The 15005-nt window shown below is 38.8% G+C and overlaps 1 protein-coding gene across 7 annotated transcripts in view; it reads right to left on the reverse strand.

The window, feature by feature from the left end:
- Positions 1-15005, reverse strand: part of dnm3a (dynamin 3a) — a 203744-nt gene that overhangs the window by 140750 nt on the left and 47989 nt on the right. For 6 of the 7 annotated variants that reach the window (XM_072573548.1, XM_072573545.1, XM_072573543.1 and 3 more), the window contains exon 4: positions 364-567. The exons of the other annotated variant lie outside the window; for it this stretch is intronic. In XM_072573548.1, coding sequence (XP_072429649.1) covers positions 364-567 — 204 coding nt within the window. The remainder of the gene's footprint in view (positions 1-363; positions 568-15005) is intronic. 7 annotated transcript variants of the gene reach the window in all.

The following is a 15005-nucleotide window of genomic DNA, read 5'->3' on the forward strand; positions in this document are numbered from 1 at the left end:
ACAGCACTAAACTCATTTGATGCTCATTGAATCCCTTTGATAACAATGAAAAGGGGTCACCTTTGGAATACAGTGATCCCCACTCCCCAGTTTAATGAAACTACAAATATTGGTAAACAAAACATACAAGTTGATTGATTGCCTCAGAAAATGTAAAAGATATATAATTGTGACAAAAGATATGCTAACACTGATATTCGTAATCCTGCTGCAATACTCATGTGTTCAGTATTTAGAAATACAGATTCCTTTGGTCAACACCTCAATATACAAGTTATGTACTTCTTTGGAAAGAAACCAAATACCCTTTCCAAAAGCCAAAGTTTCCCCGCAGCTGCGGGCATCTATATAAAGGAGCCTTACCTTGAGGATCAACATCTTTTGCCAACTTAAGTGCATCTGAATTAGCCAAGTCAGTATTAGCTGGGGTCACTGCCAAAATTAGGCAATTTTCTCGAATGATGAATTGCATTATTGTGTCCCTGATTTGGTATTCAATGTCTGGTGGTTGATCTCCTACGGGCACTTTAGTGATACCAGGCAAATCAATCAGGGTCAGGTTTAACACTGTAAAGTAAAAAGAAAACAGCAAGTAAATAACTATTACTGTTTTCATCTATGCAAAGTACGTACAAACATTCCTTTATTCCAATTCCATGTAATCTTTGCGATTGAATATTTAAAAACACGAAAATTAAAATTGGGGCTAACATGGTAGTAATGGCCTCAAAATGGAGTTGGCGGACTTAAGCTGGCAAATGAAGTTGATCCTTCAGATATGAATTAGCGCTATAACTTTGAAAAGGTTTAACCTAAGTGTTTCTTGTTTCAGTGAGCAAGCTCATTAAGCAAGTCAAGTCCAATGATGCAGCTATGAATCAGCTTGCAAACTTAAGGGGCACACTGGTGGAACATACTTTGCACAAACTCTACATTCTGGCACTAAATTGGGTAAGTAGCCACTAAGTAACTAAAAAAGTACTTCTTTACATCATATTTTGTTCCTAGCCTTCAAAAGCTATTTTTTCGATGTAAGTGACCAATGTAGTCTTCAGCCATTGTCTAAATAAGGCATTTTCCACCAGGTGCTGAAACCCTATCAGACACTTTCTTCCCTTTTAGGCTAGAGTTGTTAACATTTATAGTAACTCATACTACCACCTTGTAAGGTTGTTTTTCTTTAAAAACATAATCTGGAGGTATATATTAGGAATATATATTTATCTACTGAGATATTAGGACAGCTATTAATGCATTTTATCATTGAATCCTTATCATATAGATTCAATGTTGATTAAAGCAGTGGAATGTCATTATACACCAGCTCAAGCTGACATGATTCAAGTTCAACAATGTAAAATACATTATTTCTAGGTACAGTAAAAAGCTAACATCCTGCTCATGTTGATCTCTTGTACTGGGCTTGAATCAACTCATCATGGACCCAAACCCAGCTCAGACTTATGGGACAACAGTGTCCTTTATCTAGTCAATGCAAGAATCTTGTGAAATGTGACTTTAGTACAGACAAGTCCCATTTCACTAATACGACATCAACTAACATTCTGCCCCAAAGGATGGCACATGGAAAAGTATCACATTTGTGCCATAGTGGAGACAGTTCTAAGTCTGAGATTTACGCACATTTATGAAGGAACAGAAAAAGAACTAAAGTCTGCATACTTCCCTGTATTGTACCTAACTTGAGAATGCCTGATCCTGACTCATGGTACTGAAGTAACAACATTTTCCAAGCAATAACATCCCCTACCTCAAATAATACATGATGTGGATTATATCAAAGTGTCATACAACTGATATTGAACAACCTTAGATTGTTGTTAAGTCTTTATTCACTTAGAATGGATTGCAGGTTTCAATTCATTCATATGTAAATTCCAGAACTACTTTCAAGTCACATTCCTGAGGTAATTTAAGGTTTTATAAAAAAAGGTGACATCTCAGTTCAGACAATGATTAGATTAGATTAGATTACTTACAGTGTGGAAACAGGCCCTTCGGCCCAACAAGTCCACACCGCCCCGCCGAAGCGTAACCCACCCATACCCCTACTTCTATATCTACCCCTTACCTAACACTACGGGCAATTTACCATGGCCAATTCACCTGGCCTGCACATCTTTGGACTGTGGGAGGAAACCGGAGCACCCGGAGAAAACCCACGCAGACACGGGGAGAACGTGCAAACTCCACACAGCCTGAGGCGGGAATTGAACCCGGGTCTCTGGTGCTGTGAGGCAGCAGTGCTAACCACTGTACCACCGTGCCGCCCATTTAAAGGTGTGAGGTTAGAGTCTGTCTGTATTCCAACTTTGAGTCAGACTGGTTCTATGTCCTATGATCCTGCCTCACTAGCTTTCTGACGAAGGAGCAGCGCTCTGAAAGCCGGTACTTCCAAATAAACCTGTTGGTCTATAACCTGGCGTTGTGTGATTTTTAACTTTGTCAAATAATACAGGTTTCACAAATCAGTTCTAGATGACAAGGTCACAATTTTAAAACTGTCTTAATTTTAGCAACCTTAGAGGGCATCAGATGAATGGTGGAAAAGTTACACTGCTGCACAACACATATTATTCACTTTGTCACACCTCATTTTAATGACTAATTACCATTTGTCAGTGTTTGGAAATGCAAGGCTCACATCTTAAATAAACTCAACACAGTAGGATAGCAGGAATAACTTTTAATTTGCATTTGGTTTTTAAACTGCATATACATTCTATAACGCATATACTTTTGCACTGTAAAACAGACATGAAAATGAGGCAAAACATGATACATAAAAGCTTATGCATAAAGTCTAAGATAATTGTTAGTTGAACTGCAATGCTGAAGTTACAAGTAACAACAAATTAAAATCTACCATTAATTTACTGCTTAAAAAATCCAGATATTTTATTTCTCTCATATTTATCATTATTATAAATACTAAATACTGTAATGTTCAGCATGTAAACTTTGTCAAATAAATTAAAAGCAATTAATGTCATAAATTGAGAAGTAAGTCACATTTTATCTTCCTCATGATTTAGTGATCTGTGCTGCTTGCATCTTTGCAGAAAGCAACATTCAAAAAGTAAAGTTGATTAACAGCAAATTAGGGCCCTTGAAATTAGAGATATTTTCACATCACACTTCTCAGACTTCTATAATGCATGCAAAATCTTTTGGAATTCTGATTTTGGGTTATGTAGGAATACAAATTTGAAACAAGCTTTACACGCTTGTATCACTATTATGACAAACTGAGATCCAATAATAGGAATTGCACAGAATTAACACCATGTGGCCTAACTGGTCTATGCTGGTGTACTTCGGATAAGCCTCCTTTGATCTCATTACTTCTTACTAATCTGATCCATATGTATGTGTCCTCTTCCTTACATATGCATTAAACATTTTAAACATCTTAAATATGCATATTTCTGCCTCCACATTAGCTTCTGGTCTTTCTCAGTCCCTAAAGATGCAATCCATCTGAATGTGGGGTTTTGTCTTCCTTAAGTTTGACTGACTTTTCAGATCCTGCTCTGTTCTGTATATCTACTTTAAAAAAACATCTTGACTTCATATGCAAATGAACTTTTCTATTCATTAATTCTTCAATAAACATTAAGGCAAAGAGTGAGATTTCCCCTTTACATTGGGAATCATAGGTTGGGTCTTGATTATTCATTCCTGCCTTTTGAATAAACATATGTGAATATCACTTCAGAAATTGAGCATTGGTTGGAATTAGGCCTCTGTCTCCCAAAACAGGCATAGGATGCAAATAGAGATGACAAGGCAGTAAAGGCCTGTTTCTATTCACTGTGACATTAACCTAGTTCTGAAAATAGTTGTTATTCATCCTTACCTGCACACCGTCACCATTTATCTTGCTCCCTCAATGCCCCTTCATATCTTCATTTCTCTCTCTATAATCACTCATGTAGTATCATTTATCATAACTCATGAGTTTCATAATAGCACTGAAAAATCTTTGAAATACACACGAAATGCCACTTAAGAAATGTGCGCCTCTTTGGTGATCATAATACTGTCAAATATAAAGCTGTTCAAATACTTTAAAAAAAGGTACTCCAACTTAAGTGCTCTTAAATATTTCAAGATAAACAAATAACCATTCAAAAACACTCCAAAGAAACACAAACTATATTAAATGTTCCTAAAACTATAAATCAAACAACGTTCACACTCCCTTTAAGTGTGCTGCACTGATAACCTCAGCCGATAAAAATCTATTGGTGAGTCTGAAATATAGCCAAGCATTCAGAATAAGGTTTCATTGCACAGCTGTGTCAACAAAACCTGTATAAGTGAAAACATTCAGTTTTTGAAGGTGACAGAAGAGATGGCTTCCAAAGGTTTAGATGTCTGAACTTTAAATCAATGAAAAAGCCAAAGTACAAGATCCAAGTGGCATATTAATATCTGACTTTCTGTTGAATGCACAAGAATCCATTGTCCACTTAGAAAATACTCTAATTCATTGAATGCCAGTCAATGTAACTGTCACTTACATTTGAAGACAGAACCCTTTAGCTATCACTGTAAGAAAGACACAATGACTTAATTACACAGCATCTAGTTATGATATTTGAAGTTAGCAACACCTTTTAAAAGTACCTGTTAGAAAGTTCCTGATTCAACAGCATGCCACTCTCATGATTAATTAACTGATTGTCCTTGAAAAGGTTCACACAGGTTTCAAGAACCCATCCAACTCACTGAAAATCTCAAAATTCAGAAAATTCAAAATTGAGGTAGACATTTAAATGCCACCTTGAGTAGGCTTTGAGTACCAACCTGTTCCACTTCCTGGATGAAATAGCAACTGTCACGAATCAGCTGGGAAGTTTCCATTTATAGTCTCCCTGCCACCATTTTTGGTTACTGAATACATGTTTTCCCAGGGTAAGAATGGAAAAATCTAGCCCTCAAGGATACATATGAACATATGAAGCAGACGCATCATGAGGAAAATATGACACTTTAGTCTGCTCTGCTACTCAATAGTGATTATGACATTCCTTCATAACCTAATAACCTTTCAACCCTTGCTCATCAAGAATCTATCTAAACTGAGTCTTAAAATGAATCTGATTCCATAATCTTTGGAAGAGAGTTTTAAAGGCTCATGGCCCTCAGAGAAAACAACTTATCCTGATCTCTCCCCCAGATAAGGAAACATTCTTTCTTTCCACACGAACCTTGTCAAGACCTCTCAGGATTTTTGCATGTTACAAACAAGTCACTTCTTACTCTTAAACTCCAAGGAATTACAAGCCTAGCCTGTCCAACCTTTTCTCATGAGACAACCTGCCCATTCCAGACATTAAATCTGGTAAATCCCTCTGAACTGCTTCCAGTGCATTTGCATCAATTCTTAAATATAGTACACTAGATGTGGTAACCTCCATAACCTCTCTACTTTATATTCAGTTCCCTTTCCAACAAACAACAACATTCTGAGCTTGATATTGAAAGAAGGTGTATCAAAGTCATTCTCCAGAAAAATGACGAACCTGAACAGATCATTTCTCACTGTATATAAGGCAAACTCATGAACAGACTTAAGGCTATCACTTTTGGTCCTGAGAAGTGGCCAGTCTACCTCAGATTATCTTGCAAGGGTCCAAGGTATCTAAAACATTTGAACAACAGTGAATTTAGCAGCTTCACACTGCAACTATGCAATAGCAACATAAAGGGGTTCACCACAAAAGGTTTCACCATCAGGCGAAAAAGTCATTGTATTTAACACACGAGTAATGTGGTATATGAATCTCAGTGCCAATGTGAAATGGACTAAATACTGGCAGATAATATCAAACAGTATCTCCCTTTGGCCATTTGTAAATTACTGACTGTACTCAACCAGACCATTGTTGCAAAGCTCAAAACATTGTGTCCAACATTGGGTAGAATTACACAATTTTATAGGGAGAGGCTGAACAGGCTGTGGCTGTTTTCCCTGGAATATCGGAGGCTAAGGGGTGACCTTATAGAGGTTTACAAAATTATGAGGGGCATGGATAGGGTAAATAGACAAAGTCTTTTCCCTGGGGTCAGGGAGTCCAGAACTAGAGGGCATAGGTTTAGGATGAGAGGGGAAAGATATAAAAGAGACCTCAGGGGCAACTTTTTCACACAGAGTGTGGAATGAGCTGCCAGAGGAAGTGGAGGAGGCTGGTACAATTACAACATTTAATAGGTATATGAACAGGAAGGGTTTGGAGGGATGTGGGCCGGGTGCTGGCAGGTGGAACTAGATTGGATTGGGATATCTGGTCGGCATGGATGGCTTGGACCGAAGGGTCTGTTTCCATACTGTACATCTCTATGACTCTAATTAGATAATATCTGCTAAACAATCTGGAGCGTGCGAAGGATTACATTGACAATGAACTGAAGATTGTCAGTTGGGCTCAGTGTTGCACAATTGTGTCAAATAAAACCTACATATATTCAGATTCATTTCCTCATGAAATATCCTGACTAGAGTCAACCTGCTGATTCTAACAAAATTTTTGGTCGCTGTCAGTTTTCAGATAAGTTGTGCATTCTCCATGGCAGTGCCTCTAGCAATCTGAATCCAAACAAACAATCAGCACTCTATTTTCATACAGTATAAAATGCCCTTTTTCCTTGATTTTGGAAATAGAATTTCTTGGGAATTGTTCTGGTTAAACTTGTCTTTTCTCAGCAATACTCAAGTACTAGCCATTAGCTTTCCTAATTACTTGCTGTCCTTGCACACTAACCTTCTAATGCAAGAGGGTGCCCAGAACTTGTTGCATGTTAAGAGTGGTAGATGAAGTTTAGTTTGGATAAATGTGAAGGATTGCATTTTGATAAAACAAACAAGGGCAGTACATATACTATTATGGTTGGGTACTGGGTAGTGTTGTAGAACAGAAAGACCTAAGGGTTCAGGTATGTAATTCTTGCAAAGTTGCATCACAAGTAGACACGGTGGTTGAGAAGGCATTTAGCACACTTGCCTTTTCTCAGGCTTTTTAGTATCAGAGTTGGGACACCATGTTGAGGTTGTTCAGGACATTGGTGAGGGGTTTTCAGGAAGACTGTGTTATAGGAAGGACATTATTAGACTGGAGAGAGTTCAGAAAAAAATTACCAGGATGTTGCTGGGAAAGGAGGGTTTGAGTTATAAAAATATGCCAAATAGGTTGGGACCTTTATCAGTGGAGTATAGGAGTTTGAGGGTGACCTTATAGAAGTTTATAAAATCATGAGGGGCTTAGATAAGGTCTTTTCCCTTAGGTGGGAAGTTCAAACCTAGGGGGCATATTTTTAATGTGAGAAGAGAAAAGGACGTGAGGGGAAACTTTTTTATACCAAGAGTGGTTCATGTGTAGAATGAACTTCCAGAGGAAGGAGTGGTTGCAGGTAGAGTTAAAATATTTTAAATACATTTGGATAAGTACATGAATAAGAAAGATTTGGAGGGATATGGGCCAAGCACAGGCAGATGGGACTAGTTTAGTTAGAGAACATGGTTGGCAAGCACTAGTTGGACCCAAGGGTATGTTTTCATGCTGTATGACTCCATATGCAATCTCTCACCATTTAGATACTTTTTTAAAAAATTTCTGCCAAAATGAACAATTTCATATTTTCCCACATTATACTTCATTTTCCATATTTTTGCCTTTAACCTTATCCCTTAACATATCCATAACCATTGTAGCCTCTTTATCTCTTTAAGGTTTCCTTTCCTCCTCAGCTTTGTGACTATTCAGCATTCCTCCCATTTCAGAATAATATTCTGTTAATTTCACATGTCTCTTAGAAGGCCTGTGCGTTCCTAAGGTTTCCATGCATTATTTATGTGCCTATCACATATGTCCAAGTACTTCAGCCAAAATAATGTGGAGAAAGAAAGAATTAACATTTCAAACTGATGACCATTAGCTGGGATTGGCAAGAGATGAGTAGAAATTGGAATCAATGTTGATTAAATTTTCTTTTCAGGGTAAGTACAAGAAATAATACTGATATATACAATGCTCTGGAAGAGAAGATGCATGAGGAGACTTGAATCCAACTGGAACAAGAATGTTCCACAATGGCCAAAACCAACGCAGAGATAGCTAAGGCCAATGTGGATTTCCAAAGCAATGCCTTTTATATGGAAGAAGAGAATGGAGTTGAAGAAATAAATTGTCCACCAGGCAGAGAGGGCTAGTGGTGTGGGACTGGTTGAGCCTTCAGTTCAACACAGGCATGGAGAACCCCAAGACTATCCTGGTGGGAGATGGAGATGTAGATAGATTTGATGTTCACTTAAATTGAAACAGTTAGGGCCAGAGAACTGAAAACTATTCAAGAGATGGAAGGCATTAGATGAGTCGGAGTCACACAGCACAGAAACAGACCTTTGGGTCCAACTCATCCATGCCAACCAGGTTTCCTAAACTGAACTAGTCACATTTGTCTGTGTTTGGCCCATATCCGTCTAAATGTTTCCTGTCCACGTACATGTCCAAATGTCTTTGAAATGTTGTAACTGTACCAGCCTCCTCCACTTCCTCTGGTAGCTCATTCCATATACACACCACCTTCTGTGTGAAAAAGTTGCCCTTCAGGTCTCTTTTAAATTGTTCCCCTCTCATCTTAAACCTATGCCCTCTAGTTTTGGACTCTCCCTACCCTTGGAAGCAGACTGTGCCTATTCACCTGATCTACACCCCCTCATGATTTTATAAACTTTCATAAGATCACCCCTCAGCCTCTGATGCTCCAGGGATGAAGGTCCAAGCCTCTCCCTATAACTCAAATCCTCCAGTCTTGGTAACATCCTTGTAAATTTTTTTATACCCTTTCTAATTTAACAACACCCTCCCTATAGAAGGGCAACCAGAACTGTATAGAGTATTCTAAACGTGGTCTCACCACTGTCTTGTACAGTTGCAATATGATATCTCAACTTCTACACTTAATGCTCTGACCAATGAAGAAAAGTGTGCTAAACACCTTCACCACGCTGTTTACCTGCAACACCACTTTCAAGGAACCTGCACACCTAGTTCCCTCTGTCCAACAACATTCCTGAGGGCCTACCATTAATTTGTGGGTCTTGCCCTGGTTTGCCTCACCAAAATGCAATACCTCACATTTATCTAAATTGAACTTCATCTGCCATTTCTTGGCCCATTGGCCCATCTTATCAAGATTTCATTGTACTTTTAGATAAACTTCACAGTCTTCACTATACCACCAATATTGGTGTCATCTTCAAATTTACTAGCCATGCCTCCTATACTTCCAAATCATATATATAACCGATGAACAGTGGACCCAGCATTAATCCTTGTGGCACACTGCTGGTCACAGGTCTCCAGTTCGAACAACAACCCTCTACCACCATACTCTGTCTTCTACCATCAAGCCAATTTTATATCCATTTGCCTGGCTGTCTCTGGATCTTCTTGGTCACCTCTTCAAAAAGCTCAATCAAATTTATGAGACATGATTTTCCACACACAAAGCCATGCTGACTATCCCTAATCAGACCTTGTCTTTCCAAAAGCATGTAAATCCTATCTCTCAGAATCCCTACCGACAACCCACCAGTCATGTCAGACTAACCGATCCTCACAACCTTTCCTATCTTTCATGTGTTACATTGGATATGAAACTACAGCATTAATGATCTCTGATTAATTGAAACAAGCTGAGCTTGGTTTGTAATGGACTCCGTTAATGATAATGGGAGCACAGGTTGACCACCGATAATTGTATTTTTATATATAAAGTTTCAGAAGGTGCTATAGGTAAAAATGGCCGTTGGCTAAGAAATAATTTAAAATTGGAGACTGTAAACAGATAACAGTAGACAAATATGGTTCCCTATCCCCACAATCCACCTGCTACAATCCAAAAATTCATTATCACAACTACCTTAAGTACGTTATGGATATTGTGCATATCAGTTTAGTCTCTGTCTTTGCTGAGACCACAGCAATATTAGAAAGTTAAATGGCAGTAAAACCAACAGAAAATGAACAGCTCCTCATAATGAACTTAACCTATTTAACCTGTTGAACCAGCAGAGATGGCACTGAGAACCCCATCATATCTGGACAGTTACACAGCTACCAGCTGCTAGGAACACACTGTAAATAAAATAATCAAACTCAAGATCTAAGCATGCTGAAAGAAGAATAGTTAAAACTAAGGCAGATGTTTTGTTACTGAACAGTTTCTTGATTTGCAGTCATGAATCACAGATGGAGTTTGGAAGAAACTGGACAAGAAGATAAGAAACATATTCAAGTTAGGAAGAAATCAGTTCTGTGGAGCAGGAAAAGGCTAAAAGAATGGGTATAGGCAGAAGTGGGTACTGCAGATGCTGGAGATTAGAGTCAAGATTAGAGTGGTGCTAGAAAAGCACAGCAGGTCAGGCAGCATCCGTGGAGCAGGAAAATCGGGCAAAAGCTCTTCATCATGAATGGGTATATCAGGGCAGTCTGACAGGTGGATCTTAGGAAGAAGGTAAAAATAGATTGTTCAGGGTTGGGTCTATAATGTTGAATGTCATGGAGGGAAGATTTCCAGTGAAATGGAGATCAGAGAGACTGGGAAATGATTGCTTAATGCTTGCTAGTAGGATCATTGTTCAAGAAAAGTTTTCAGGAAGAATGAGTGGGTTGGCTTTCATCATCTGCTAGTTAATGGTCAACATTCCAACAACACCACCGGCCCTTGCGGAGGTTTGAGCTTTGTTGTAAGGTCATTAACCTGAAATATTAACTCAGTCTCACTCTCAGCTATTGGTGCCACATTCTGTTTTTATTTCCAATATCTAAGTAAACTTATTTTCTGTTTAATCAACAAGGGAATCAAGAGCATGGGGAAAGAGGTGGAAATTGGAGTTGAGGATTTTCACATCAAGCTGATGCAGCAAAAGCTGGAATCATTAAAAATGCTGGCACATCAGAAACCCAACATAATCCTGTTTACTTCATTTTTAATCAGTTCACACTCACAGATGTGTGGGAAACACATACAAATGTGGCAACCTGGTTTTGAATATATTAAGAAGCAATTAAGTTGAAATTTAACCCAGCATTCTGCCTTTAACAAGGTTTCCCGGGCTGTGTGAAACACGTCAAGGTCAACTGGCGAGAACACAGTGGGCAACAGTGGATTTATGAAACTGACAGGTTGCAAATTCTTTTAAATTCTGAAATAACGCAGCTGCTTCATTGCCTATAGGAATCTTTCTAAATGTGCGCTTTCATTACTTTTGGGGGCAATTTGGGAGGGCACTTCAACATCCTGGGACTTTATTCTCCTTATTTGCAGTATCCTGTTATCAAACTTCATGGCAACAGCTTATGCAATTCTACTTTCAATCTCTGATGTGGAACTAGAACACTGCTTCCCAAATTAATTTCTCACCTAATCTCATTTTAATACATGCAAATGACATGACCAGAGATACCAATACTCACAAAATAGCAGCACAGTGATATTCAGTATTTTTGAAAGTTTGTAAACATACATCACAGATAAACATACATCACACGTATATGAAAAATCTTAATTTTTAAACAATTTTGTGAACTCAGTGAGCCTAATGAGACATATATAGGCATGCAACTCACAATACAGTTTCACAAACTTTGACAGTGTGGTTGATATGATATCCAGGATTGATTAGTATTGAGATTTTATTCATATTAACTGCTTCACATAGATACATGCTGGCAAAAGGAACCACTACTTCCCATGTGCATAGTGAGATTACCAGGATAGTTAGCCATCACATTGATCCAAATTCTTGAAGTTGTATTTTGTAAAAATCAATTGCGTGAAATTTCAATAACCTGCTTAATTTCAGCTGTGGACAACTCCAAATCTTCAGACTGACACTTGAGAGAGTATGGGCCCACTTGAACCTTTTCACATCCAAATCGGGAAAAAAAGGATATAAAGTTCATTTCCAGGCAGCTCACATGGTCAGTCATCACGCTGTTCAATTGCATTTTCAGATAAAAACATGGCAGAAAATAAAATTATTATTCAAATTCAGCATATTACTCTACCAAAGTGTAATTTTCTTCAAGTATGCTATGTTTTGATCATCCATTTGAAGAACATTTGTGCTTTTGCCTTGGGTCTTTATATTCAATTCATTTAGTGTTTGGTTCACATACACCTAAGACAGGCAGAAGATATAAAATTTGAATATGCATATGAATAGATTCAAGAACAGTTTCTTCCCCACTGTTATCAGACTTTCGAACAGACCTCTCAAATGTTAATCTCTCTCTATTCATCTTCTCTGCAACTGTACCACTGTATTCTGTACTCTGTACTACTCCCTGATGCACTTTGTGTGGTATGATCTACCTAAAGAGCATACAAAACAACACTTTTCACTGTATCTCAGTACTTGTGACAACAATAATCAAGTCAAATCTGGTTTTCAAAGAAAGTCAATGAGTTCTCTGCTAGTGGAAGGAGTAAAGTCCTCGATTCGAAGTACCCTGCCTCCTGATAACCAGCAGATCTCTGTGTGAAATACAACATCATCAGATCCCATGTTTTCACATAGTTTTGTAAACAGATGCGCACAAAATAGATGAGGTGTAATGCAATTCACAACTGGTGTGATCAGGGACACTACCTAGTCTGCGCTCGGTTCTTTAGTTGCTAGTGTTTTCCTGTGAATAAAACAGTGAGTCTTAACAATGGACGGAGTAACTCTCTTCACCAAGGGATACAGGCCTCATTTAAAGGCTGGAACAGCTGAAGCACCTTCACAAAATCCATCCACATAATTCCTGGGAATATTTCTGCCCTTCATGTACCCCTGTAACACTCTGAATATTCCCTTTGCTACTTAGTGGTCATGGAGAGGGGAGTAGAACAGAATGTTTCCAAGAATATTATTCTTCCATTGGTTGTGTGCACCAATGTCAGCATGTGTGCGCATCAGGACCCTCAGAGCTAACGGCAATTTGAAGAGGAAACTCAGGTGCCCATTTCAGGGGCTTGATCTGCCTAGTTTCCTGATTAACAGTGATCAGCTCAGTTCTGTTGTGTGAGGGGGTCACAACTGCGATTCTATTTGTCCTTGACTACCCAAACATCATTTTAGCTATAGAAGACTGCAGCAGGCAAATCTAAATTATCTCCTGCCACATGAGGCTCGAAACATGGCCGTTGAACCTTTCTGTATGGTCCAGGGTGTCGTATACTAAACTCGTTACTGTGAAAACTTCTTTCTTTTCATGGTGGAAAGATGTTCATAGCTTTGCAATGCATTCTTTGTGAAACGTCTCCAAGTATTACTTAAACTTAATTAGCTCCTTGCTTTCTCTGTACAGCATATGGAGATATATGAAGAATTTCAGGCTTTCAAGATTGTTTTTGCCAACTTCATTCACTGACTTATTCTCCGGGAAAATCTCCTTAGATTTTCGAACATGTTGGTTTCCTTTCCGATTTCATTTGCTAAGGAGTTCAGAAAACTCACCACTGGAGGTAAAAGATAATGTAAAATAATTGTCCATAGGTTAAATATAAGTTTCTGGTGATTATCAAACTGACTCTAGTTAGGCTGTTGAGCTGCAGAACAGATAAGCACCAGGTGAATCAGAGGTTCAGGAACCTTCTGCATAGTATCTTCTTTCTGGCCCTAGCACCTTACTCCAATCAACGGTACTGTGGGATTCTTTAAATCATGGACAGCAGCAGTTCAAGAAAACAATTTGCTAGCGCTCAAGGATAGTGAGAGATGGACTGGCCTTACCAGCAACTCTCACATTCAAATAACAAAAATAAGAAAAATGAACAGCAGTAGTAGCAGAATAAGAAGCCAGATGTGATGAGGTCACTGCTACAGGACTAGATTAATTTAGGATATCTGGTCGGCATGGACAAGTTGGACTGAAGTGTCTGATTCCACGCTATACAGTGCTATGACTCTATGACGTCTAGTCATTGTGAGTTGCCAGAGATGCCCACAGCAGGTACATTTCATTTTAATTGAGTGCATGAAGCCATATGGCACAACAACACTAAACCCACTGTACGCCAAACCAAATCAACACCAATCATTTCCATAGTCAAGAATCCATACATTACATTGCTTGGCTCATCTTTGACTTCACTCATAACATTATTCACACAGGTAATGGCCTTTTGGAGTGCATACAGCAACAATGGATCCAGCCAGATAATAGAGTCATGAAATAAAGTTTCTAATTTATTAGCATTTTCAAGTACATTAAGATATTGATACTGTTATAAACACGTAAATGAATCTCCTGGTGGAATTCAAATGTCTTCCTCTGCCTATTCTTTGTGCACAGCGCTGCTTCAGGGGAGATATTCTGCTCTAACAGCTGACATGTCCATGGCAGCTGACCTTTGGGTTTTGGGACCCATGAAAACCCTCTACTGCAGCAAAGAAAAGCCTGCATTAGAGCAGGAGTCAGCATGTGAAGCCTGGACTGAGGGTGAAGTGGGAGCACTGAACAGGCTCCTCACTTCCATTCACCCGTCTCCATCTTCACACTTGTGTCCTGCCTTTTACTATTAACCAAGAGGTGGAGAGTACTTCATCGTACTCCAGTGAGGTTCTGAATTGCCTGGCTGAGACTTTCCTCCATCCTGTTCAAAGCAACAAATCATTATTCAGGGCAAATATTAGTTGCCTGCTATGTCTGGTGCTCCATGCAGATGCCATTTTTACAAAGAAGATGGACATCAGCACAACGGCTCAAGACATCCTGGCACTCATAATGGAAATGGACTCTTCTAATCTTTTTTACAAAGATACATAGAGCCTCTGGAAATATTGGCAGAATGACACAAATTTTAAACGACTCCTCCAGAACTGTCCTTTCCATTCATAAATCCAGAGGTTCACTATCCGTATCCAGCTGAGCGGGGCCTAATGTGTCATAGACCCATGAAGAGGAACCTTCCATACCTGTCTC

This window comes from Chiloscyllium punctatum, chromosome 7 (assembly GCF_047496795.1).
Source record: "Chiloscyllium punctatum isolate Juve2018m chromosome 7, sChiPun1.3, whole genome shotgun sequence".
NCBI classification, from domain to species: Eukaryota; Metazoa; Chordata; class Chondrichthyes; order Orectolobiformes; family Hemiscylliidae; genus Chiloscyllium; species Chiloscyllium punctatum.